Here is a 27966-nt window from a genome sequence, read left to right on the forward strand (position 1 = left end):
ATAAACTGCTGAGCGCACCAAAGGAAAAAAAAAAAACGGAAGTGGTGTTTTAATTTTTAGAAAGAGACAGAATACTTAGAAAAAGCCAAACCAGGGTTTCCCGGCCTCTCGTAGCAGAGGCCCCCATTCCGTTCTTAAAAACAACACACAGATGAAAAAACACAACAACACTGTCCCAAGGACACAAAGCCTTCCTCAGCCATTACACTGAATCCCACAGATGATGCCAAATCAACTTTCCTGTGTGCCTGTTTATTACAATACGTAAAGGTGAGAGGAACTTGGACTTAAAATGCAGAACGGATTTCTCTTTCGGGCAAGGTCTGGAAAGAAATGTAGACAGACTGCAACCGACTTTAGAAAGCGGGCTGACTTGACACTGGCCATGCGAAGTCTTGGGAAAAAAATATATATATTTTTGCAGTTTGTGGATCGGAACACCAAATCCCAGCTCTCCTCCCTTGTCATAGCAGATACACGCTCTTCTTGTGCAGGAGGCCTTAATACTTTTAAAATCTCGCTTTTAAAGCTAGCGCCTTTTCCTCGCGGCGTTTGCAACACAAGGGTGAGAAAATCTAAAAGGCTCCGTTGATTTGTTGCCTTTGGTTGTACCTGGCAGCGACTGACGAATGGATGCTGAAGCTGACACTAATGTACGCGCCCATCACAGCTGAATGCAGAAGAAATCAAGGCACAACTGCTCCCCAGCTTCAACCAACCAGGCACATGCGCAGTTGTTTTTTAAAAGGAGGCCTGTCTTACGGTGGAATCAGGACTCCCAACCTTGATCTGAGTCTTTTGGCTCTCAGGGAGACGTGAAGGGCTCTCCTCCAAAAGGAGTCAAGCGATGCAGCCTTGTTCCAAGGGACTTTTCTGGGAAGCGCCTTTCAGAACTTCCCACCTCTTGGCAGATCTGAATCTCGGTCTCCCCCCAGTGGCAGCTTGACCCCACAGCACTCACGAAACAGCCTCTAAAGCCACACTTGCCAGGACGAGCCATTCCAAGAGGTAAAGGGAAAGGGGGAAAGAGATGCTAGTGACGAGCCAACGGGAGAAGATAATTCATTCCTGGAGCTAGCCTAGACAGGGAGAGCTCAAAGGCTAGCCTTCAAAAAAAAAGTTTAAAAGGCCATCATGCAGTAAGGCTACACAGTGGAAACTGAAACCCGCCTGTTGCTTCCGGCGCCTGCTATCTGTGCAGTCCGCTTTCCAGACTGCGGAAAGGTCCAGAACTCAACTCGCTCACTCGGAAATTACTGTGTCACAGAAGGTGGGGATTGACTCTGCAGAAATCTCTCAGGGGGCTCTGGGTCACTTCTTCTGGAAAAAGCCCATGATAGATGCTTGCTTGTTCGCCTTGTTGGCTGCAGCCGCCCCCTTCTTTGTGCCTTTCCTGTCCTCTTTCGGCTCCTTCCTCGCAGTCCCAGCTGGAGGCTTGTGGGCTGCAGGGGGCTTGGACCGGAAGTCTTCTTCGCTGTCCGAACAGGACTCGCTCTCGTAAACCTTTTCGGTAACTGGAAATAAGGAGAGTGGCAGAGGCAGTTAGGTCATGCACAAGGCCCTCCTTTCGCTCAGACTTTGCACTGGTGGGCAGCCCTCTTTCAGACTGACCAAGTCAATGTTCTTGCTGGATCAGTTGCAGGCAGACACGGCACCCACGCCAGGGTCTTCTCAATACTACCCTGACCCACCTCCCACGCCACCCACCCTTATCTCTTCTTCTTGGGCTGTGCCTCACCCTTGAACAGCCCGTCATCTATCCTGGGTGCCAGCCTCTGAGGACATTATTTGGGAATTTCCACCTGCTGGCCTGGCAATAGAAGTTTGTCAAAAGGGAGAAATTTACCTCTGAGAGGGGCTTCTAAGAAACACAGGATGGCTCAAACCCCTAAGTTTCTCCCCTAAACTCAATCCCTCTTCCTCTATTGGCTAAGCCAGCTCTTTCTGTCCTAACTCTTGACTAATACATATATACAAACATTTACAAATACGTTTGCAAAACTTCAGTCTCGGAAGTATGGGTAAGACTTCTGCCTTATCCAGTAGTTCCCCACTACAATTTTATTGCATCCTCTTCCTATATCAAACTATCTGCCAAGTACAGCGCAAGGCTGGGCGCAGCTCTATAATGAACTATATCGCGTCTGGATTGCCTGCTCAAAGAGTTGGCATTCTGCAGGAGACCATTTAATCCCATTCCTATGTGGGAGAGGCGAGCTTCCGAAGTCTTGACATGTTTAGAGAACAACAAACTTAAAAAATATCCACTTTTGCAACTGTGAGCTGTGGATACAGGCCTGGCTAAGGGGGTGGGCTGGGGGGGGGAGGCTGGCTAGAGAAAGGAGGGCCTTTTGCTTTGCGGAAGCCTGAAGTCTGTCTCGAGGCCGGAGCACACGTCTCCCACGTCAGGCGCTTTGCCAAGCTTGAAGAACCAGATCTTTAAACAAATCCCATTTTTAACTTGACAAAGCCCAGGGCTAGAGGATTGCAAAAGTGATGCAAAGACCTCCTCAATAGCCAGCCAGCCTCTCCTTCCTCCATGTCTTCTTCCCAGGCCATCCCTCTGTCACCACTCAAATGCAATAAGCTGCTTCACAAAGGAAGCCTACACAAACCCTCAGGAGTCCGGCCTTGTCATGTAGGCACTTAAGGTAAAGTCAAAGTCTGAAGAGGCCTAAAGAAAACCATGCGACTCCCCCACTGTGCTCCACTACCGCTCTGCTTCAGACTCTCAGTTCACTCTCCATTTAAAGTCCTCAGGAGACCCCTTGCCTTCTTGAGGCAATCTGCCCCACTGCTTAAGCTGTGCAACAATGCTCTTTCCTTTATTCAGGGACAACAGACCAACCGCCATGTGTTTTCGCTTTTACAACAGCCATGTGCTGGGTGAGCACCCGGCTTACAATGCGGTGGCTGGCTTGTCCTTGAAGGGGACACAGAATCATAGATTTGTAAGGGACCACCAGGGTCATCTAGCCCAACCCCATGCACAATGCAGGAAATTCACAACTAACTCCCCCGCACACCCAGTGACTGCTGCTGCCTGCCCAGAAGATGGCAAAACATTGTCAGGATCTCTAGCCAAACTGACCTGGGGAAAATTGCTTCCTAACTCCAAGGTGGCAATCGGCATGACCCTGAGCATGTAAGAAGAGGCCACGAGAACTAAGCCCTGATGTAATCCAAACCTTGCCCTTCCACTCATGATCTGCCCAGGTTCCCAGAATCAGCATTGCTGTCAGGTGGCCATCTAGCCTCTGCTTAAAAACCTCCAAAGGAGGAGACATGGCTGGAGGATAGAGAGAGCTGCCTTATAGACCAAGTCCAAATTCACTGGTCTTTTTGTTGCCCAAGGTTGCTGTTCCTATCTCAAGTTGGTTGTTCCAGGATGTTTTCTAACAGACCTTTTCTGCTGAAAGCGGATCTTCCACATACAAAGCACGTGCTGCTCCTCCTGCTGAGCTTTGGCCCCTGCCTTTGCAAACAGCAGCACAAGAATAGGGGAGACTAACCCGGTTAGTCAGCTCAACAAATTACAAAGACCGGGAATCAACCAATTAACCAGTTCACACTGGTGTTTTAGTAACAAGTGCAAAGTGCAAGTGCAAGTAATGTAAACAGTGTACAATAATAAATATTCAAAGTCCATATGAGCAATGCATAAATAGTCCACAGTGGGAGATCCAGAGGTAGGGGAGCAGTGTGCCAAGATGCCAGTTGAATAGTTCACAATCCACACAGGGATGGAGAATCGCCGTGCCGACGGGCTAGTGCGTACATATATTTTTCAATTCCCGTTTCGTGTTAAAACACTTCTTCTTGGGCACATCAATCACTGAAAAATGCAGATCTCCTGGTCACATACCCTCCTGGATCATATTCTGTCTCTACTACAAGCTTTCCAACGGACTGTTTGCTAACAGCAGGGCAGCTTCTAAGCCACCCCCAGCCTCTGGACCTGCTTCAGAAGCTTTGCATCTCACTCCACAAGAAGGCCTGCTGACCAAAGTAGGGCGGCGATGTTTCATTGATTAATCCGTTAGATTCAGCTACTAATCTGCTGACAGACCGAAAAGGTGCTCCTGATTAGTCTGGTAGCATAATTTTCAAATTCTGGAAAATACAAGCCTTATCTTGCAATTCTTTGCTTTTACTTCCATGCAAACCTATGCAGATATAATCTGTTAACTTAGGAGAGCTCTTAAGATTAAAGAACTACATTTCTTTGATTAAGTAGTAAAGCATCGAGTAGCACCTTTAAGACTAACCAACTTATTTGTAGCATAAGCTTTCGAGAACCACCGCTCTCTTCATCAAATGCAGGGAGTTGCGGTCCTCGAAAGCTTATGCTAAGTTGGTTAGTCTTAAAGATGCTACTCGACTCTTTACTATTTTGCAACTACAGATTAACACGGCTAACTCCTCTGGATCTTCGACTAAGGGACAACCTGTTGCTTACCCATACAGCCTTCCTCATCAACAAAAGTTTTGGACTTCAGCACTCGCTTCCGTTTCCGCTTCTTTCCTCCTGCTGAAGCCTGAAAGATGAGAGAGGGAGGCAGAAGTAAGAACGGTGAACAGGGAGCAAACCTCGCCGTGACCATGAGATGCTCTCACCCCTTGGAACGATTACAGAAGACTGGAGGAGTAGAAAGCGTGGGCAAGACTAGGCGGCCACCTCTGATTGAAGAGGGGCTTCCATGTGATGGAAGCTTCCTTAGCAAGACTGACTATTTGGGCCTTGGGGGCAGGAGCAGGTCACAGATCACAATATCCAGCTTTGAAGCTACAGGAAGAAAGAGCACAGGTGGTCTTCTCTGTCGAAGTCTGGCCGGCAACGAGCCGCTCACGTCTCTCCCAAAGGGAACTGCCAGTTGGTCCCCTGCTCTCTTTGGACCACTCCTTGGCACCACCCCCATCAGATACGCCTGGGGCTACAAACCTCAACGGGTACCAAGTGTCTTGGGAAGGAGGGAAAAAACGGCCGTTTCTTCTCTCTGGTTCAAATATGGAATTGAGGATTTGAGTCCAGGGAATTGAGTCCAGGGGCACCTGTCACTGGACGCAAATCCTGCTGTTCTACTGCAGACCAACATGGCTACCCACCTACATTTAGGGCTATTATGGGATGCAAAACGAAGGGTGATTGCTAGGCAATTTTGAATCTGGCCAACCACATATTCAGAGCCAGTTTGGTGTAGCGGTTAAGAGCGCGGGACTCTAATCTGGAGAACCGGGTTTGATTCCCCACTCCTCCACTTGAAGCCGGCTGGGTGACCTCGGCTCAGTCACAGCGCTCTCAGAGCTCTCTCAGCCTCACCCACCTCACAGGGCGATTGTCGTGAGGACACAACTGCTCTGAGTTGTCCTCAAAGGCGGTATATAAATTGAATGTTATGTTATTATTATTAAAAAAGCATCAGAGAGCTCACAAATCCCAGGAATGCAGGTGCAAACAGAGCCAAAGGGACGTCAGCCTCAGATCTCAAGGGAACGCCGGCAGACCTGCCTCCTTGTCTTCCTTTGGCAGCCCTTACACGTACGAAGCTACAAGGGCATTCTCCCCATCTACCTGCTCCTAGCCTGCAACCTGGAACTACTCAAGTTCTCTCCACCTTCCCACCCACTCCAAACCTTCTGAGACCCACAAGGCCGTCCTTTGCTTCAAGTCTTTTACTGGTCAGGAAACACCACAAGGGCTGCACTTCAGCTGCCCTGGTTAACCTGCCCCCTCTTCATACAAGTCTTCAATAGCACGGCTGTGGTCTACAAGCTCCATAAAATCTCGACTGAAGCGAGCAGCCATGCAAAAGGCACACGAAGCAGCTACAAATGGGTGGAAAACCGCTAGTCTTGCACTCCGTTCTTAAACCTTCTACTGAATCAGACCATCAAGGTCTGTATAGTCTGCTCTGACAATGATTTCCCATACATCACCTGCTACTTGATCCTTTATAATAATAATATCTCCTTTTAACTAGAGGTGCCAGGGATTGAACCTGGGACCTTCTACATGCCAAGTCAGATTCTCTACCACCAAGCCACAGCCCCTCCCCGTTTTTAGTTCTGCCACTGTGACGTCTCTCCGCTACCGAGCTACCTTTTGGGAACCAACAAGTTTGGAGTTGTAGACCAAAAAGATAAAAAACCCAAAAACATGTCTGAAATTTCTAATAAGCCTCTGGAAACTAAATTAGGTATGGGTAAGGGCTTCCTCTTAAGACTATACACCATAACGTTCTCTAACGGTGTATAACGTTCTCTATTTTTTCCTCACTTCAAATTAAATTCTTGCAATTAATTTACAACAGTATCTAAAAACTGGAAATCTCTACTAGAGATGGGCACGAACTGAAATATGAACTAAAGTTTGTCTCAAACAGGGCTGGTTTTTGGTTTGCGAACCAGCAGTTTGTGGGAGCTCATTGAACCGCAACAAACTGCTATGATTTTTAGAGCAGTTTGTATGGTTCGTTTTTTGTTTTGTCACTGCAGACAGCCTGACGCTAATCAATCTGTTACCTAGGCAATTGGTGTGTGTGTGGGGGGGGGGGGGAATGAGCTTTCTGCAGACCTTCTGCAGCCCCGGAAGTGAAAAACCGACAAACCAAACAAACTGGTTTGTGAACCGGGCAAATTCGTGGCAGTTCATGGTTTGTGAAACGTGACGAAACACAAACCATAACGAACCGCCACTTTCCAGGTTCGTGCCCGCCTCTAATCTCTACCCCCACCCCTCCCAATTCCAACATCATCTTATACAACGCAAACACGCTATGGAAATTTACTTAACTTACCCAACTTAATATGGAATTTCTGATCACAGACCCAGCTGCTTGGAATAAACATAAAGGGAGCTACACAAATGAAGAGTTACCTCCACGGGCACAGGGTCTGGCTGTATCTTCAGGACTGGCTCAGGAGAAAAATCTTTTGCTTCAGGAGTTACGGGTGATGCTGGGACATCTGCATGAAGAAAGGAGTACAATTTTATTTGTTTATTTATTTGCTTCCTTTATACCTCATGCCTTTCTCCCCAGTAGGGTGCCCTAAGCAGCTTATATCATTCCCCTCTCTTCCATTTTATTCTCAGGGCAACCCGGTGGGGTAGGTTAGGCTGAGTGTGGGTGACTGGCCCAAGGCCACCCAGCAACCTTCCATGGCAGAGCGAGGCTTTAAACCTGGACCCCCCAGATCCTACTCTGACCCCCTAACCACTATACCGTGCAGGGATCCCATCAAAGATTCCTGGCATCACCACATCAAGCTGTATCTATTAGCACTTCTTCAGCTAAAGCCAAGGCCAAAGGCTTCAGAAGGGACTTTCTAAAATTAGCCTTCAAAATGTTGCCTGATTTTTTAAGGGAGTCTGATTTTCAAAGATGCTGCCGCGGCCTCTGGACAAACATGCTGGGAAACATGGAAACTCATCATCTCCAAAAGCCAAAGAATTGTTTACATGTTAATTTAAGTCAAGCCGAGAGGCCAGTGTTTGGGCTCTTAAAACGATTTGATTCTGTGCACAGTCAGATTTTGTGCTGTTTTTAATGGTGCCGCCAGGCTAAGGGTTCTTGAACGTCAGCTGCACTGACTGAGGGCACAAAGGGACCCCAAGTCAGACAGGGAAAACCCAATCCCTGCATGGACCTCTGCAAGTCAAAGCCACACCTGAAAACGTCGGAAAAGGTAACAGAGAGGGACTGTGCCTATTTTTTGCAAGGGCTGATTCCGCACACGTTGGATGATGCACTTTCAATGCACTTTATCAATCGTTTGAGGTGGATTTTTTTGTTCCGCACACGAAAAAAAATCCGTTCCAAATGATCTATAAAGAGGATTGGAAGTGCATTATCCAACGTGAGTGGAATGCTTCAATATTGCTACCTGATGAAGTCCTTGGATGTGTAGCCAGCAGTGTGGGAAGTCACCGACTGCAAGCAGGATGTAGCAGAAACCGTGTACGTGCAGGGTCTCCTCTGAACCATGAGTACTCGAAACTTGCTTTATTTTTTAACCCTGTTTACTTAGTAGACTTAAGGCATGTCACAGGAAGTCATGGTGGCTATGATGTACCATCTGCACAGACACCAGCCCATGCAGCTGTTCAGTTTCACAGGCCTGCAAAACCCGGGACTTAAGCCAGAAAGTGCCCTGACCTGGAAAGCCCAGGTGAGCCTGATCTCGTCAGTTCTCAGAAGCTAAGCAAGGTCAGCCTTGGTTAGTAATTGGATGGGAGACCTCCAAGGAAGGCCAGGGTTGCAGAGGCAGGCAAACTAACTCTGTCAAGTCTCTTGCCATGAAAACCCTGCCAGGGGTCACCACAAGCCAGCTATAACTTGAGGGCACTCTCCTCCAAGCTAGAATGCAGTTCACACCGTTTTAATTGTGCCATCTGCCTGGCACCTCAGTGAGAGAGGCAGACTCTATATGAGGTTTGTAAATAAGTAAGAAACTGTGTTTAAAAGTTGGCAAGATGGCAGTCTTCTAAATTCCACTGTCAATACAGATGGTCCCAAGATCGCCACTGCTAACAAAAGAAGTATAAAAAAGTAGTTTGAAAGTGTTTATCGATGTCTTCTTCAAAAACTTAACCCATTGCTTCTGGGCAAATAAATGAGAGGCGTTCACAGAGAATTTGTGGGCTTTCCCTAAAGGGAATGAAACAGTCGAAAGGAAGAATGTTCAGTTAGACCTAAGGCTGCCAAGTGCCAGGTGAGGGCGCTGCCACTGCACCCAAGTGCAGGAGGGAAAAGGGGTGGAAATGGCAACACTGAAGTTATAATGACCTTTCTTGGGGAAGAGATCCCCAATGCTCTAGGTACTCCACTGATCTCTATGGCCTTTATCTTAGAGATCTGCGGAATCCCTAGAATATCACACTAGGAGGGCTGTGATATCAGTCACACTGTCAACCCTATTGAGTCTAGAACTATTTGAATCCCGGGGAGATTGACCCTGCAGAAAATAAGGAAATGGAAAGAGATTGCCAGCTCTAAAGTGGCGGTGATGGGATCCACACACACACACCCATCCCACTTCTGAAAGAATCAGTTTCACAGCCCCCAGTAGAGATGGGCACGATCTGCATTCCGATAAAAAAACCCCCCACGATAATGGCGTTCGTGCAATCAGGACCTGGTGGATCGTTGTCTTCCACGGCAAACGATCCAGCAGTTGGGAGGGGGCTGGACGGGGTGATCGTGATAGGATTGGGAAGCTAGACATTCAGGCGCCAACAATCTATTCCCCTGGCAACGGAGGCAGGGGAATGCCTGAGCTCTATTTGAAACTTGATAATATTTCCCCTAGCAAGGAAAAGCAAACAGTTGTGAGTGAAAAGGTGGCTTCCTGAGAAAAATATAAGCAAAGTGATTTGGAGAGGAAGGGGTTAAGACTTAAGAGAGAGAGAAAACAAGCGAGCCGCTTTGAGCGCGGCTATCAGCAGAAGCTGTTTTGCGCTCCTATCCTGAGTTCATTCAGTGCGTTGAAAGAGTTAACAACACTGAGAAGAGCTCTCTCCTCCTGACTGAGTTCATTCAGTGCATTTTGGAAGACTGGCTGCTTGCTTTTACAATTGGGTGGGGAGGATTCTATCCCAGCTTTTTTTTAAAAGCTGGCTGAAACTTGTTAACGGGGTGTCTCTCTCTCTATTTGGAGAGGCAGGGACAGGTTAAAAACTTTCCCCCCCTCTGCTCTACTTGTGTGTGTGTGAGTGAGAGAGAGAGAGAGAGAGAGAGAGAGAGAGAGAGAACATCCCCTCCCTGAGGGGAGGCGGCTCGTCGCTGAGTTAAAAACTCCCCCCCCTCTGCTCTGTGTGTGGGGGGGGGCACCCCTCCGCTTTGGCCTCCCCGATCCCAGATCGGAAACAGGACTTGATCGGAGTGAATCGGAGATCTGGGGTCATCACCAGCGCAGATCCACGATTAGCTTGATTGGTTTTTTGGGGGGGATCGTGCCCATATCTAGCCCCCAGCCTAAAGTCTTATTTCATTGTATGATAAAATCAGTTGTGGTTCTTGCAAAAAAAAAAAGGAAACTCCAGCAGTGGATCACAAGTTAGACCCAGCGAAGCAGCAGCTCTTACGAAGAGAAGAGAACTGACAAAGAGAACTGTGGTTCTCGAAAGTTTATGCTACAATGAAGTTGGTTAGTCTTAAACGTGCTACTGGACTCTTTACTATTTTACAACTACAGACTAACACGGCTAACTCCCCTGGATCTAGAAACGCTGGAGGCAGTGAAAGAACACCTGCCAAGCTCCCCTTCCTGCCCTTTCTTGGCCAGCCTGCAGTTCTGCACTCGGGCTGTAGACACAACACAGCACACATCAGAGATGTGAAACCAGTCTGGCTGATTAGGTCAGTGTTGGGAATTATGTCTGTGCCAGGCATGAAGCCAAGCGACCTTTGGAAGGTTAAGTAGGGCTCAAATCAAAAGGTGGCTGGCTTCCAAGCCCTGAACAACGGGTGACTCTAGCTTTCTTAATAAGCAAGCTGTAGAAACACAAGAAGCGAGAGAACTAGCAGGATGCAAGAATCTCAAAAAACAAAAGCATTAACATTTACTGCAGATTTGGCAATATGATGGTTGGGGAACCTCAGAGCCAGGCAAAGCGGCCGCATCTTTTTGAGTCTGCGCGTGGCAACTACGGCAAGAATCTGGATTTCTGAGAACCTGATTTCTTTTTGCTTAGCTTTTTTTAAGCATCTAGCCCTTCCGGCTGAGGGGCAACACTTGAAAAAAGAAGATGCTGGTGATAACTGCAAAAAGGCAGCGATGTTCAGCGCAGTAGACCTTCTGTGCTGAATGTCACAGGCCCTAAGGGAGGTGGTTTTGGTTGGGAAGGACACCCGAGTAAAACTGTGTATGTTTAAAACCTTTTCCGACCCCCAGGAGAGCTAAACATGCTCTCTGCCAGAAGAAATAAAAAGGTCTGGTCTGTGTGTAACTTTTCTAAATATTAATTAGGTTTATTGCAGTAACGGGGCTGTTTTTTTTTTCAAACGTGGCTGTAGGGATGGGGGGGGGGGGGAGAAAGCAAGCAGGCACATGTCCATTTCAGTCTTTCTGGTTTTCCTTTAGTAGGGACAAGGGTAGGACTTTCCATACAACAGTAGACATTGTTTTGACTTTAGTTTTTCTGCCAGAGATGAGTTCTGAGTAGGACAGCAGACATCCTGGACACAAAATCAGACCTTGACTGGCATTGTTATCTTGTCTATGATGCTAGTAGAGATTCTGTTGAACAGTAAAAATGGTAGTCTGGGTCACAAGCACAGAAAATCTATCAAGGTTTCAAAATGTAGAATCCATCATGCTAGCGTGGCTGCCTCTCCCTCCCTCAGGGAGAAACTCACATAATGGATCGAACCGTATGGATCCATTCCATGAACAGTGCTGCCTCCCTCAATGGAAAAGGAACAGGCCAGTGGGATCCAACCCATTCTGTTTCCTTGCTTATTTAAAAAACACGCATAGCATACCTTTCACTCCAGAGACCATACTAAGAACCTGGGCTGCTTTTCCTCGCTTGCCTACACTCACCGTCATGTATGTTTAGCACAGAACAAAACCATCTTAGACTCTGCCAAGCAAAGATGGATTTAGCAGCATAAATTACGTCCATTAATCTTCAAACCGCAAAGGGAAAGTGTTGTCCTTGAGGTTAAAATATTAGGTATAGCAGAGAACATCAAAAGCTCTTTGTGTGTGGGGGGGAAAAAAGGGTGTTGGTTGTAACCAGGGATCTCCTAAGGGAAAAGTTAAAAGGAACGTAAAGAGGAGCTGCGGTAAAGGTCCAAGGGAAAGCTTAAAACAAAAACCTTGCCATCGCTGTGTCATTTACTTCTACAGCACTGCAGGTATGCTCAGTATCAACTTCAAGCTACCAGCCACCTTTACCAGCGGTCGTCTGCCCAGAGCTTCTCCCCCTTCGCTTACCCTCCTCACTGCTGCTCTCGGAACGAGGGAGTTTGATTCGACGCCTCTTTCTCTTCAGACCTTCAGCCTCTTTCTCGTCATCCGACATCTCGACCCGCTTTGTTCTGCAAAGAAACAAGATGTGTCAACTCAAATGTACTTGGGGGATTGCGGAGGGGGAGGAAAATATTACGTTATTAGTCAGCAAAATAGCAGAGAGTCCAGAAGCAGCTTTAAGACTAATCAACTTTATTGTAGCATAAGCTTTTGAGAGCCACAGCTCTCTTTGTCAGATGCATACTAAATGCCGCAATAAAGTTGGTTAGTCTTAAAGGTGCTACTGGACTCCTCGCTATTTTGCTACTGCAGACTAACACGGCTAACTCCTCTGGATTATTAGTCAAGAAGCTCATATTTGAGAGAATTTAGTAAATACCTGGCACCTGCACAATTATGTCTGAAGAGCTTCACATACATTATTTTGCAGAGGAGTTAGCCGTGTTAGTCTGTGGTAGCAAAATCAAAAAGAGTCCAGTAGCACCTTTAAGACTAACCAATTTTATTGTAGCATAAGCTTTCGAGAATCACGCTTATGCTACAATAAAATTGGTTAGTCTTAAAGGTGCTACTGGACTCTTTTTGATTATATATTATTTTGTAATTTTAAAGAAAAATATAGTACAGCCATTTACACTACTTTCAGCACATCCATGTACGCTGGACATGCGTGGCCTGCACTGCAACGGTAAGCGATAGCCCAAGCCGAGCACTGTGTACGTTCTGCATTTTTTTTAAAAAGACACACAATTCTGCATCATGATGGGACATTCTTGGGTTGGGAAGGACGCGTGTGCAGACACGTGGAGAAGTGGGCAGGACGTACTATCTGCTGGAGGAAGGCAAGGGAGGAAGGCCAGGGGCCACACTCACAAGTTCTGAGAATGAAGCTGCAGCCCGCAAGCCGGGAATCAGGATCAACAAGGTGTGGCCGTGACCTGCCTGGCTCACAAAAGACTGTGAAACAGGAACAAACGGGGGGTTACAGTTGGTGGACTACAGGCAGGACAAGGATAAAGCTCCAGGTGCTCTTAGCCCCTGACGGGAGACTAGCAGAGGCAGACGGGGGCACGCTTCTCTCATAGCGGTTCCATGTGCTCTTTCCCAAACAAATTAGCCCACATTCTCCGCTGACGAGAGCTGAACGTGCAGCATGCGCTAACCGGCTCCGTAGCTTTGAGCACTAACTACTGGCAAGAGCTCTCTAGGACGATACCTGACTACAAACAGAAGGCAGCAGCTCACTTCCTTTGCATGGAGGGATGGGAGAGAAGAGAGGGTGGGGGAAAAAATACCGAAGTAATCTTATTGTAGCTCCACTTGCTGGCCACTCTTTTGTCCTTTTCATAACATCTTTGTTCCTCTACCTTTTAAAATCTTGTGAGCGAGTCTAAACGGGGCCTGACTATAGGATGGTTCTCTATCAACTAGCGAACGGCTTGGTATCAAATCAGGGAGCCGCACTCCTAGCCAGCCCTGTATTACCTGACTTCGTATGACATTATTTATCGTCATCTTCTATCAATTTTAACTGTTTTTGCCAATGCCTGCCCTGACAGTGAGGATAAGCAGACGTGCTTAGCACGCAGCTTGCTTTGTTCGAATTACTGAATAGATTTTGTTAACTGGGGGTACGTTATTTTGGCTGCTTTACGTGTTCTTCTGTGCGTTCTAATCAAGGTGGCCACACGGAGACTTCGGGTACCTTTTCTTGTCCTTCTGCTGAACTTTGGCAGCCTCGGCTTTCTTGCCCGTTTTCTTGGGTGCCGCGGGGTCAGAGAGCGATTTTGGCTCCGCTGGAGAAATGGGAGATTTCGCGGCTGCTTTTTCCTCCTTTCGCTCTTCAGGCTCAGTGTTGGCTTTGCCTGCACATGCCATAAGAGGGTTTTTTTTTAAAAAAAGAGAAAGCTATAACAAATGGATACATAGGAAAATGATGCACACTCATAGATCAGCATGAAGTCAGAATGGTTCCAAACGCCACCATCAGCCGATGTATCAGGGCCAGAAGGTGCAGGCAGAATTGCATTTAAACCGCCCCTCCCGCACAATATTCATGCTCCACCCACTGCAGCTGAAGCCTTCCTTTTTTCCTATCAACAGTCTGAACCCTCACGCTTCTGAATTTCAAAGCAGACTGATATGCAGTAGGCAGGTCAGCTGCTCCACAAGAGCAAGCTTCCTTGGACTTAGAGGTTTAGTGCTGTGGTCCTTCACATCGCAGCTTCCGTTTTTACCGAGTCCAGCACCTCCAAGGTCCCCCTGGTGATCTCCAAGAGGGCAGCTCCTCACGCTACACTGTTGGGGCCAACTCCAGAGTGAGAACATTTCTGCTAACTATCATGTGACAAGCTGAAAATCCATGCAAGTGCACACTTAAAAGTGACGTCAACCGAAGCAGAAAAAAATGTCCCTGGCTTGAGTCTCAGCGAGGAAGGCAAACTGTAGCTAAATCAATCAATCTGCCTTCGACTGAATCATAACACTGGTCCAAAGTCAGTGTTGTCTAACCCAGTGGTACTCCGTGGCACATTGAGAGCCACATTTACAATTACCATCAACCCAAACATTTACTGCCATCTGCGGCATGAGGCCTGCTCAAAGCTTACTCCTTTCCTTTGGCTGATGTTTCAAGGTGGGGAACCACCTGCCAACCACAAACCACACTAGGCAAGAGCCTTGCCCACTTTCTTGAAATATGGGGCAGGTGCCACATTGGGGAACTTGAGATACTGGGGATTATTAACAACAACAACAACAACAACAACAACAACAACAACAACAACAACAACAACAACAACAACAACAACAACAACAACAACAACAACAACAACAACAGTGAGTTTATATACTGCTCTTCAGGACTGATTAGTGCCCACTCAGAGCGGTGAACAAAGTCAGTGTTATTATTATCTCCACAATTCAGCTAGGGAGCTGGGCTGAGAGGAGTGGCTCACCCAAGGCCACCGGCTGAGCTCATGGCAGGAGTGGGAGTCGAACCAGCAGAGGGTCAATCCGCAACCCAACCACTTAACCGCTATGCTATTGTCTGCATGCTGTGCAGATGTTCTAACATGAGGCCACAGCCCCACCCATGTGAACAGCCATCCACTTGCCTGTCATGAAGCAGGGTGCAAAGACTACAGGTAAGATGTATTGTCGAAGGCTTTCACCGCCGGAGAACGATGGTTGTTGTGGGTTTTCCGGGCTGTATTGCTGTGGTCTTGGCATTGTAGTTCCTGACGTTTCGCCAGCAGCTGTGGCTGGCATCTTCAGAGGTGTAGCACCAAAAGATAGAGATCTCTCAGTGTCACTGTGACACTGAGACCTGTGACACTGAGAGATCTCTGTCTTTTGGTGCTACACCTCTGAAGATGCCAGCCACAGCTGCTGGCAAAACGTCAGGAACTACAATGCCAAGACCACGGCAATACAGCCCGGAAAACCCACAACAACCATCACTATAGGTAAGCATGCAGGAAAAAACTGCAAGCGTTGGTTCTTCCAGACTACAAAGGACTCAGATGTGTGATAGGTGGAAGGGCCAGAACATATCTGGGTGGCCATTACTTTTGAAGCAGCTATAACAGCCCTCCGATTGATACGGTTCTAAATTTGTCTAAGCCAGGCAGAAGTTGCACAACTGCTCTGGCATGCTCCACCTCGGAAACCATTACACACCTGCACACCTTTCATCCCCCCACCACCCCACAATTCCTCATACTGTAATGTTTCTAACCTTTTTAAAAAATACACTTATAATTGTACTTTTAATTCCTGACCTAGCACTAACATGCAAAGTAGCTGACTGCAAGAAATAACTCTCAGTGTAGTAAACACACTGGAGGCCGCAGTCCTAAGCACGGTGAGGTCTGGTGCAACATGCAGAAGAATGAGATGACAAAATCTTGAAATGGTTTGATTAAAATGGATCACTTCAAGCTGCAAGTTAGAAATGCCATTTTTAAATGCTCCCCGTGGGAAATCTACCCCATGAAAATAAGAATGTAGGACATTATGTGTGAACTATCTATCACAGCACATTCCCTGCTCTGCTAGTTTTCTACTTGGGGGTAGTTTTATTTTGTTTTTTAACCTCTGCGCTTCTACCAGCAGTCTCTACTGGTGGTGCAGATTGCCCTGAAGTCATAGCTGACTTAGGGCGACCCCTGGTGGGGTTTTCATGGCAAGGGACTAACAGAGGTGGTTTGCCATTGCCTGCCTCTGCAGCCCTGGCCTTCGTTGGAGGTCTCCCATCCAATTACTAACCAAGGCCGACCCCTGCTTAGCTTCAGAGATCTGATTAAATCAGGCTCACCTGGGCTATCCAAGTCAGGGCGCAGTCTTTAGTAGCACAGTCCATTCTACCTGCTCAGGTCTTTGACACAATATTCTCATGCCTGGGTAGCCCTTGTAATGTCACACTGAATTAAGCAAAAGTTGTTCCAAAATATATATGCCTAGAAATAGACTACAAGCCCCTTGGAGACGGGGAATTAACTTTCAAGTGGTACAACCTGCCATTAGCCCTTAGGACCGAGAAGACAAAAAAGCAAGGAGCTTATAATCCTTACTCATAGCAGCTTTTCCAAAGAAGTTGTTCAGCACATTTCCTTTAGCGACTGGCTTGCTGCTTGCAGCGGAGGCCTGGAAATAATTAAGAAAGCCTGTCAGGAAACTGTTGTTACCCAGGTGCAGTGTGAAGCCAAGGCTACAATTCTCTGTGTGTCCCAGTGAGACCAAGAGGATTTGTGCAGCAATCTAGACATGCCCTTTGCCAGCCCTTCCACGTGACTTAGGCAAGGGATGTTGCTGGGAAAAGGTGTCTGAAGCGGATATTCATTTTTGTTCACTGTTAAGGATCTCTCTGCAAGAACCTGTGTTACAAAGAAAAGGAACTCTTGCATTCTTCAATAATCTGCACGACACGTACTGTTTGTCTGTGTTCCCTGTTCTGTAGACAGGACAATTTGGGAATTTGCACAACCTCGTTTAACGCAGAAATCTTTCAGAACAAACATTTAAAACTCACAAATGTTCTCTGTTGAAACCTCAGAAACTGCAGAGGACTTTAGTCAGTGGGTGGGTCCCTGCAAGGCTGGATCGAGGGGGGGGGCAGGGGGGTTCGCTTGCCTCCCGGCGCGGCCAAAGAGGGGGCGCCGGGCGCGGCTGGCAGCCGCCTGGGAGCACGCTGCAGCTTGCCATGCGGGAGGCTGAGTGCAGGGTTGGGAGGCCCTCGTCAGCCCCACTGATGCGGCGGCTGGCTTGCCGTGCACGCAGGACCTCCCAGCCCTGCGCTCAAGCCAGCTGCCCCAGCACACGCCCTCGCTGCTGCTGCTGCCAGCTCCACGGTGCTCCATGCGCTGGGGTGGCTGGCTTGTCGCGTGCGATGCACAGGGCAGCGGGGCACGCGAACCGCGCGGAGGGCCTCCTACCCTGCGCTCAGCCGGCTGTGCAGCAAGCTGGCCGCCCCAGTGCATGGTGAGCCACGGAGCTGGCTGGCTTGCCACGTGGGTGGCTGAGTGCAGGGCTGGGAGGTCCCGCGTGTGCGGCAAGCCAGCCGGTCACCCCAGCGCACATCCGCGCCGCCGCCAACTCCATGGCTCACTGGGTGCTGGGGCGGCTGGCTTGCTGCACGGGCGGGCACGCCTCCTGCCCTGCGTGATGACGTCACTTTCATGATGTCACCACGCAGCGCCGGGAGCGCGCGCGCACTATGCGCGCACAGAGACCCAGGCAAAGGTTGCACCGGGCGCCCATGCCCCTAGATCTGGCTCTGGGTTCCTGTTCTCTCATGGCCCCCTGTCCCCCATCTCCTAAAACTGAGGAAGCAAGAAGCACTCTAATGCTTGTACTGAAGCAAAACAGATTTGTTCTAGCAGTTCTCCACGCTATCCAGAAACACAAGCTGATAAGGGGCCTCAAAACAAAATTGAAAGAGTTATTAACACACTGCCCGATCCCGGATACTTACACTTGGTGTTTCTTTAGCCTCCATTTTGGATTCTTTGTGTGTGTCTTGGGATTTGGTAACAGGTTTTGTGGCAAACATTGCCATAATGCCTTTGGCCTGCTGGGAGGTCTGCTTTGAGGCAGCACTCGAGGCATGACCGTTGACCACAGAAGCCATGCTGGCATTTGTGCTGTGTGCCGGCTGGGAATCCACATGCGCCAGAGTTTCAGTCTGAGATGTTTCGGCAGCCGTCCGGGCAACTGCAGCAGCACAGTGAATAGCACTAAACCTGGATGGGTCGGTGAGAGAGAGAACAAAAACTTTAGTTATCAACTTAACATTTCCTCATCCACCTACAGTTCAGTTCCCCTTTCTGAAAGTACCTAGTACTCCAGGCTTTGCTAGAGATCCGTTGACAACTGAATAAAATATTTTGAACACAGGCCCAAGGAAGGTTTACATGCAAAGGGAAGCTAAATAGCTGCTAAACATGCCTTAAAAGGGCACTGCCAGAGTACCACAGTGCAGACAGGAAGCAAGAGCAGCTACTTCAGTTAAGAAGAATTAATCACAAGAGAGGTGCTGCTTTAAGCATAGTATTCCTTTAAGTGAGTCTGATACAGCAACTAAACGAGAACACAGCAGTTCAATTCATACAGGGAGCAAGAAGAGATAAGGGGGGAATATAGTCGTTAAAACAGTCGGCAGAATATCAGCACTGCAAGGGGGAAAAGAAGCCCAGACTTCTTCCTAGTCTGAAATAGTCATCTAGAACTACAGAAGAAGGCATGGCCAGGGGAAGGGGCCATGGCTCAGGGGAAGAGCATCTGCTTGGCATGCTGAAGGTCCCAGGTTCAATCCCCAGCATCTCTAGTTAAAAAAACAAAACAGGATGAGGTACCAGGGGATGGGTGAGATCTCTGCCTAAGGCCCTGACAGCCACTGCCAGTCTGCGTAGACAGTTCTGACCTTGATGGTCCAATGGCCTGATACAGCATGACGAGCCTACAGGTGGCAATAAGCTACAGGTGAATCCCCCCAAGCCTCTAACAGATCCGTCACATAAAGGCAGAGCTCACTTGCTGCTGTTCTGCAGGTTCGCCTTGACGATGTCATAGTCTGTGTTGTAGAGTGGGCCGCTGTCCTTCAGCATGGCTTTCTGGATGCTGTACACGTGCACGCTGGCAACGGTCGCCAGCTTTGACTTCATTGCTGAAGAGGAAAGAAAAGGATATGCTAATTTCACCCAGGGAGGGTTCATGCTTGATGGGAGCCTGTCGGGGAAGCTTCTACGTATAATTGTTGTGATTTATGTGAGCAAAACAAAGAACTGGATGGAATAGATATTCCTAATTCAAATATTTTATGAAAATTGTATTTACATTCCTTCAAATACAATACATTTAAAAAAATTCACAGAGTTCCATAATGTATTTTCAAACTAAAATATAGGCAATCTGTGGGCAACAATGATCTCAACCACCCGGCTGTACTTGACCTGTTCCTTGTTTGACCAGTAAAGCCCATGAGGTTCCTTAACGGCAGGAAGATGCAAAGTTTGATATTTATTTCATTTATACCATGCCTATCATCCCAATGTGGACCCAAAGCGGCTTACATCATTCTCCCCTTTTTCCGCACAACAAACCCTGCCAGGTAGGTTAGGCTCCGAGTGTGAGACTGGCCCAACGTCACCCAGTAAGCTTCCATGGCAGAGTGGGAAATCGAACCTGGATTGCCCAGATCCTAGTTCATCACTCAAGTCACTGCACCACACCGGCTCTCACTGTGGGTTAAGGAAGAACTACTATTCCACTAGGACAGAGGGCGGGTTCAGATGGGGGAAGGGGGCTGCTCCCTCAAGGGAGAGGAGTAGGTGGGAGGGAATATGGAGCAAGATTAATCCTAGCAATAAAGGAGGATATAGGCAATAAATGAATTAACAACACAACAACACTTGGGGAAAGGAGAAGAAATTAGGATGGGGGCAGCCCCCTCCTCTAGGTGTGGAATGGGCTGAGAATTTAGAAACTTCCGCGGCCAACAAAGGGACGGTGCTTTGAAATTTTAGGTTAGCCAAATTTTAAGTGTTTAATTGCCATCCTTCTTGAGCTTCTGAATGTAGCTGGATATGAGAAGGGAGGAACGGAAAGCAAGACAACCCAACTCCATGCTGGGCCTCTTACAAGGCCTAGGCAGCTGCTAGAAGTCAGCCACTTAGAGACATTCACCATCTTTCCTCCAAGAAGTTCAGGGAGGCATTTCATCCCCAACAAGAACTCTATGGGGTAGGGAACACCAAGAGAGTGAGTCACCTAATATGAACAATGCCTGGCAAATACTGGCCCCAGGCTCCCCTCCACTGCAACTGCAGTTGTGAACCCCCCAAGCACTCTTGCATCGTTCTGGGGGTAGAGCTCCTTCAAGAATCTGAATTTTTAACTAATACTTAACACAGAGAGAAAGAGTATGCACGCAACAAGCAACACAGCACTGAAGTGCTGCCCCCTGCAACAGGAAATCTAAGATGCAAAGGTACAGCCTTAATTCCTTCAATGCAACTTAATTTCCTGAATATCCTGTTGCAATTTTCCGCTCCCTGCCCGTCATCCTGTAACTGCGTAACTGAACTTGGTATCCCAAATTAATTTATCGTGAAACGCTGTGCTCTCCATGTCTCCTTTCAGATGCACTGGCCTTTTCAAGAGTATCTGGATTTTTAACAGTATTCAGGAAACTAACTACCGATTCTATCAAAACTCGTAAGGAGACCACTACAGGGTGCCTGAGTGCCACCTACAGACAACGGAGTCGTGTTCCTGAGATTACCACAAAACAACACTTTCGTTCTGCGCAGCCCTCCTCTCCATGCACCTACCTTCTAGCTTATCCTCTCTCACTACTGCGACCTTGTGGCTCTGCAAAGAAAAGACATTCATCACCATAACGGAACACACATTTTTCGTGACTGAGCCGGTAGATCAGCATGCCAATCCTCAATACATCTAATCCAAAACCAAGCCTTGTGGATTGTTACTGGAACTTACTTCCAAGGAAGCCATTTAGAACTACAGCCTCCCCCTATTTTCCCTGAACGTCAAGGCTTTCTACAGCCATACATATGGAGTAGGGTTATCTAAACATTTTGTCCTCAGTAAAGGGATTCTTTTGCACATTCAGGGGGCTCCCTACCTCCCTTATCAGACTGGCTAGCGACTCCTCCCCCGTACACACACAAGTCCCCCCTCCACGTAGCACGTAGCTTGGTTCATAGATGTTTGAGCTGATCGGACTGATGAATGGTAACAACAGCTGTTCCAGAATGACTTAAGCACTGATGGTTTGCAATGTGGCCAAACGCTGCTTCTTAGCTCTGAGTACCTGGAACTGGCAGTTCTAGCGACAACGAGGAGGGGGATTTCCATTCCACTGTTTTGCGAGTCCTAAGTTATTTGTATAATAATTTCAGGTGGGTAGTCATACTGGTCTGCATTAGAACAGCAAGATTTGAGATCAGTAGCACCTTAAAGACCAACAAGATATCCCGGGTTAAAGGTTTCAAGAGTCATGTCCCTTTGTCTCTCGAAAGTGTGCACTTTTGAAATCTTGTTTATCTTTATGATGCTACTGGACTCAAATCTTGCTCTTGTATAACAATGTAATTGCACGATGAGATCGCTGTAAAAACATATACATCATAATCTATATAAATTACCAGAATTCAGCCCCCCCGCCCCAACTGCCAGGAACTGCATCTTTCAGCAGTGTCTGCACAACACCTGTCAGTTTGCAACATGCTTCATTCATGCAGCCAGAGGATTCCCGCACAACAGTACAAATGAGATGCGAGAGTGCAGCAGAAGGCCGAAGTTGGGAAGCACTTCCCTGAATCGGTCAAGTCTACGGTTCAGTGGTGGGATGGAGACTAGCGGGGGGGGGGGGGGGCTCTCACCATTAAGACCAAAGCCAACTTTCAAACTCCCTCCTTGAAAGTAAAGGCTGAAGGTACACAGTGCATCCTTTGCCAGCCTCCACGGGCAACAGCAACATGCACCAGCCTTATCAGAGCACAGTGCATGGAAACACTTCACCCCTGGCCTGGCCCGGGTGGGTGTACAATGGCTTCCAACCTTGTAAAAGGGACCACCTTGTGCTAATGGAAGCTCTACAGAGCTCAGAGGGAATGATTTAACGCAATATAGGTTTCGCAGCACATTGCTACCCTCCTCTGGATAAAGTAGATTACTGCAACAGTCTTCAATCATTGTTTGTTTCCTCCTCATTCAAAGACACTACGCCAAGAAAATCTTGATTACCACTAACCTTCCAAAATACATTAACCTTCCAAAAGTTCGTAAATTCCATTGTTGGTCTAGAACCATGACAGCTTTTGTGCTAAGCAGAACCCCGGATAGTATGGTGCACAGTTACTTATTCGCAAAGTAATGTGGCTTACAAATGCAACCATTTTGATTTGGTTCCATTTTTAGACTGCACCCCCGCCCCCCGAGCAGGCTCTGGGCAGTTACAACATAATGGTCACACCCAAAGATAAAATAAGCATATATAAAATCAAAACCAATGCAGGCACTTTGGACACACAGGAATCTAAATGCCCGCACTGTTTCAAGCCCACGGTGAAGATTACTGACAGCCAAGCTGTCCTCTTTTCAAAACACGCTCCCGACTGCTCATTTTGCTTGAGAAACTGTTTAAGAGACTTAGCAGAAGTCTCCAGTTCCGGGTGATCCAGCACTCATTTACGTTTGTCCCGTTTCTTATTCTCTGCTGCTGCCTGGAGCACCCAACTTGCAAGCGAGGCTCTCCCAAGCATGCTGTATTGGGTGAAGTTTGGTGGGCTGCTGCCATCGCAATGTTCCCTCTAAGCTTTGCAGTGTTGTGAGCTAAAAATCTACTTTGTGAGCCGAAACAACAACTTTCATTAAAGTTTTGAGTGCACCTTTTTTAAAAAAATCACAATCAAATTATTTTGATTACAATCAAAACAATTTAACAATAAAAGCCATTCGGTGAAAGGGCCACAAAATCAGAGTACGCTTCTGTATAAAAATGGATATGTCCATGCTGATTACAAAGGGGTAGTTGTATTAGTCTGTTGCTACAAAATAAAGCAGACACACAATGGCACCTTAAAGACTAGCACATTTATTTCAAGATGAGCTTTTGTGAGTCAATGCTTACTTCTTCAGCCTCCTTCTGCGCCAAGGCCAAGTTAAATGACGCCTTCACCATGGTGGCAGCTGAGGTGCTACCTCCTCTCCTCTGCTGTCTGGGGCTGAGGGGATCCTAGCGATTTCAGGCTGCATGGGTCAGGCCAGACCCAATCACTCAGCTCTGCTCTGTTCCCCAGCTAGAGAGCCAGCAGTGGCTGGAGGTGCTGTCTGGCACCACCCTGGGGGCCAAACCAGCCACAGCCAGGAAGGGAGGAGAGAAGTGGGATGAGGCTCCATCCCAGCTCCATCCCTATAGGGCCCACCTGCAGATGCTGGCTGAGTGGGAGGGTGTGGCTGCCTGAGGGTTAGTATCTGTGAGCTACAGCTGAGAAGCTGTGAGCAGAGGAGTCAGAATCTGTGAGCGATTGCTCACATGCTCACATTAGCGGGAACACAGCTGTCATGGCCCCTCTAGTCTGGAATTCTGTTCAGTTCAGCACACACAGTTACTTTTATCTAAATGTTGCAGGCAGCTGCCACCATGCTGTAAAGCATTTGCACTTCCGGTAGAAGAACTTGAGCACTCACCATGAATCCATTCTGAACAAGGTTTCCTGCCACTAAGTAGATGACGTGCAGCTGGGCTCCGGAATTCTCCTTTCGCTTTCTTTCCACGTAGTCATATAACATCCTGGGAAGAAAAAAAAAACCCAACCCAAAGCCATTAAGAAGGGCCGAACCCTTCCAATTTCCATTCAATGCCTCGGTGACTGTTCATTAACAAACCAATTAAATCAAATGTGATTTAGCTTGATTGATCTTTTAAAGCTCAGAAGAAAGACGCTGCAAAGTCTTTAACTCTAATCCAAAGGAGAACTCTAACAGCAGAGGACATAGCCGGACTGTTTCTGGACACTACTGCTTCAGATGGTGGGCAGAGGCTCACATGACTTAATGCACCTCTATAAAAAGAAATTGTCCCCATATGGTTTTATTTAACAAAATTTACACCCCGAACTTCTGTCCTCATAAGGGGCCACCAAGGCAGCTGAGCTAACATATTACAATACACATAATAGCCATTAAAACCAACAAAAATCTCACTTCATTACAACAATTTTAAAAGAGCTAAAATACATGCAAAAACATAAAACAATCATTCCACCGACTAATTTTCAAGGTGGCCTACAACCATCTATATTAGCAAAGAGAGACTAGACATATGTACATCTCTGAAGGGAGGAGTCTAGGAATCTGATAATTCTAGTTTTTCAATCACCTTTTCAGTCCTAAATACAATTATAAGATCCTAGAAAAAGAAACAAAATTATGGTTTAGAAGACTGCCTGCTCAATCGCTGATACAAGATTCATCATTTATTTAGAAAATTTGTATACCATCTCTGCTCGAGGTGGTTCACAACAATAAAACAAACCAAGTACAATAAAAACAAACAATAAAAACCTAATAAAGCAATCCAAGTCAAAATAAAAATAGCAGTAAAAATTACCACTAAAATCAAGCCAAGTTATAAAAATACCTAGAATAACAGAGCAGTGTCAAACAATGTTAAACAGCTCTTAGGTTAAGAGCTAAAAAAAGACAGAACCCCTTAAGAACATAGGAGAAGCCGTGTCGGATCAGGCCAATGGCCCATCCAGTCCAACACTCTGTGTCAGACAGTGGCCAAAAACCAGATGTCCTCAGGAGGTCTGCCAGTGGGGAAGGGACACTAGAAGCCCTCCCACTGATTGCCCCCCCACCCAAACACCAAGAATACAGAGCATCACTGCCCTGGACGGAGAGATCCATCTATACCTTGTTGCTAATAGCCACTGATGGACCTCTGCTCCATATGTTTATCCAGTCCCCTCTTGAAGCTGTCTATGCTTGAAGCTGCCACCACCTCCTGAGGCAGTGAGTTCCACGTGTTAATCACCCCTTAGTTAAATGCCTGGGTAAACAGTAATATTTTGGCTCGGCAACTAAAAGAAAATTTAGTAGGTTCCCGGAGAGCCTCAAGGGGAGGGCTTTCCCAAGTGAGGGGCCATTACCCCCAAAGCCTGGTCTCTGGTCACCTCTGAAGGTGGGGGGTGCAGAGAGCAGGGTTTGAGAGAAGCATCTCACGTGGTGGGCTGGTCAGTACAGGTACCCTAGGCCCACCCTTTGGGGGCCTTAAAGGTAAAATCCAGCACTTCGAACTGGACCAGAAAAGGATGGGTAACCAAAGTAGATCTTTCAGTACAGGAAAAATGTGCTGTATCCAGCCCCTGACAAAAACTAGGCCGCCGTATTCTGGAAAAAATGAAACTTCTCAACAGCTGTCAAAGGCAGCCCCTCATTTGTTCTAATTTTATTCACTACCAAATACAGGGCACAAAACACATCAGTACTTACTGCTTAGCCTGGTTGACATGCACTCCTAGCGTATAGCTCAGCCACTTGTACGTCACCTACAACAGAGAACATCACCACAACTCAGTGACAAAGGGCCAGCTTTATTCCCATTACCTCCACAGACCTCCTTTTCAGCAGCAGTGTTATTTCTGCACTCCATTCAAGATTATTATGCTCATCCCTTTAAGACAGGGATGATCAGAAGTTACGCTGTGACTACCAGTGGACCACTGGTCAATTACAAGTAGCCCATATACCCCCTCCCAGCTGCTAGGACTCTAGTAAAGAATGCTGGAATAGGGAAAAGCTTGGGCTGACTCTGCAATGTAGTTCTAATATTTTTTTTAGCAAGAGTGCAGTCTTTGGTTCGCTTAACACGTTTGTTATGCCTACCCTGCTACAAGAACTTATGCATGAACATTTGCTCTGAAAACGTGGGCGGCCTGTGGGGATTTTAGGGTTTTGTTTCTTAAAGACTGACTTTAGGGAACATGTTATTTACCACAATTTATCTGTTAGATTTACATTCCTCCTTTCCACTGGCACGCCGGAGACTTTTTGGAAGGATTAAAACAATTCAGCACAGTATTACAGTAAATATAGGAACCATTCTACGTGGAAGACTATTCTCAACAGAGACTAAAAATGGCCAGTGCCAGGCAACTGGTTTTTGCGTGATGAAAAATGGAGGCCTGGCTTCCTCAGTTTGTCCCTCTAGTGCTAACACAGCCAGGGAGCTTCCCACTTTACTCATCCCCAACCACAATCTCCTATACCTCAGGGAGATCTTCTGTTCCTCTGCTCTGATGCTCCTTCCCCAAACTAGCCCAGGTGAGGAGTTCGCAAAATTCAGCTCATGACAGGCACTGGTTCACCCTTGATGAACCCCTCTGTGCCTCTCACTTGCTAAACTGGATTTTCTCATCTCAAGTTACGTTTCAGCCCACGACATGGCCACAGCTCCGTAGCCGTGCTCTGCTGGGCATGCAGAAGGGCCCAGGTTCAAACCCTGACATTTCTAGCTTTAAAAGGACTGGGTAACAGGTGATGTGAAATCACCTCAGCATGAAATCCTTGCGATCTGCTGCTGATCCTACTAGATCTCTGGACAGGCAGCATGTGACCTTTTCTAAATGGACAACGGGGAGGGGCTGTGGCTCAGTGGCAGGGTGTTTGCTAGACATGTAGAAAGTCTCAGGTTTGATCCTCAGGATCTCCAGCTAAAAGGATCATGTAGCAGGTGATGCGGAAGACCTTTCAGCTGGCTCCCCGGAGAGTCACTGCCAGTCTAAATAGGCAATTCTGACCTTGACAGAGCAATGACCTGATTCAGTTTAAGGCAGCTTTACCTGTTTATTTCAGTCTCCATGCACCTTTCATCTCAATCGCTATGCACCTATTCAGAATATCGTAGATATATTTATTGCTACATTTGTTACAACTTCTCTCTTTACAAGCACACACACGTGCATAGCGTGTGTATTTTTAACATAACATATAATGATAATTGAGCGCTGTCAAATTGCAATTGAGCCATGGCCACCCCTCATGGAGTTTTTGAGGTGAGGTGAGCAGACGTGGCTTGCTATCTGCACAGCACCCCAGTCTTAATAATGAGAACAACAACAACAGGGTGCTTATCTAACACCTTTCTGGGCAAATGAGTGCCCAGTCAAAGCGGTGAATGAAGTCAGTGTTATTATTATCTCCACAATACAGCTGGGGACTGGACTGAGAGGAGGGGATTCCCCAAGACCTCCTGCTAAGCTCAGGGCAGAAGTGGGAGAGGAACCAGCAGACAGCTGACTTGCAGCCTAACCACTCAACCACACTGCTGCAGCCATCCAAGTCCTAAATAGGGCGGACACTGGCTTCTAAGCTTTTAAGCTCTGCCAAGTTCAGGCTAGTCAGGGCACATCACACAACCTAACATCTGTGTTATGGTGCCTGAAGAAGGGAGCTGTGAGGCTCGAAAGCTGACACCTGCAAAGTCTTGTGGGTCTCTCAGGTGCCCCCAGACTCAAATCCTGCCCTCGTCTCTATATCTCCTTTCAAGAAGCCATATCCATTTTCTGTGCGTTTTATTTGCACGGGGAAGAAGGCAGGCCCTGAATTGCTTTAAATATGCAAACGCTACTGCCTCTGTGCCTAATAAGAGCGGCCTGCTCTTTCCCCCAGGCTGCTGGGGGGGGGGGGATACAGGGCTCTCCTCCCCACCCGGCCATCCTCCTAACAGCCCCGCAAGGCAGGCCGGGCCCAGAGAGAAAAGCCCGGAGCTGGCACGTGCCGAGGCCCAGGCGGGGATCCGGGCCCGGCCTCCTGTTCCGCCTCCCCTCCTGGCCACTCACGACTCGGTTCTGGTCCGTGACGAACTCGTCGATGTTCTCCAGGTAGAGCTCGTCCTCCATGGCGGCCCCGCTCGCCTCCCGCCTCAGCGCCCCCCGAGCCCCGCTCGCCGGGCCTCCC

At 47.6% G+C, this 27966-nt stretch overlaps 1 protein-coding gene across 1 annotated transcript; it reads right to left on the reverse strand.

Moving 5' to 3' along the window:
* On the reverse strand, nt 1-27966 carry POLD3 (DNA polymerase delta 3, accessory subunit). Its single transcript, XM_054973755.1, has 12 exons — nt 27849-27966; nt 25501-25556; nt 23692-23794; nt 20808-20847; nt 19009-19141; nt 17951-18218; nt 16551-16623; nt 13682-13841; nt 11941-12044; nt 6878-6966; nt 4460-4538; nt 1-1514 (listed from the first exon to the last, which is right to left on the reverse strand). Exons 1-12 carry the CDS (start codon nt 27906-27908, stop codon nt 1312-1314), a joined length of 1368 nt encoding a protein of 455 aa, XP_054829730.1. The 5' UTR covers nt 27909-27966; the 3' UTR covers nt 1-1311.

Source organism: Eublepharis macularius, chromosome 3 (assembly GCF_028583425.1).
Source record: "Eublepharis macularius isolate TG4126 chromosome 3, MPM_Emac_v1.0, whole genome shotgun sequence".
NCBI classification, from domain to species: domain Eukaryota; kingdom Metazoa; phylum Chordata; class Lepidosauria; order Squamata; family Eublepharidae; genus Eublepharis; species Eublepharis macularius.

Bases quoted from the DNA above. Each gene is read 5' to 3' on its own strand.
- POLD3 (XM_054973755.1), bottom strand. From the start codon at position 27,908: ATGGAGGACGAGCTCTACCTGGAGAACATCGACGAGTTCGTCACGGAC. The intron at 20,848-23,691 runs GTGAGTGCTCAA...TTTTCTTTGCAG, and splicing joins TTGTTCAGAATGGATTCATG to AGCCACAAGGTCGCAGTAGT. The intron at 16,624-17,950 runs GTAAGTATCCGG...AATTATTTCCAG, and splicing joins AGGCTAAAGAAACACCAAGT to GCCTCCGCTGCAAGCAGCAA.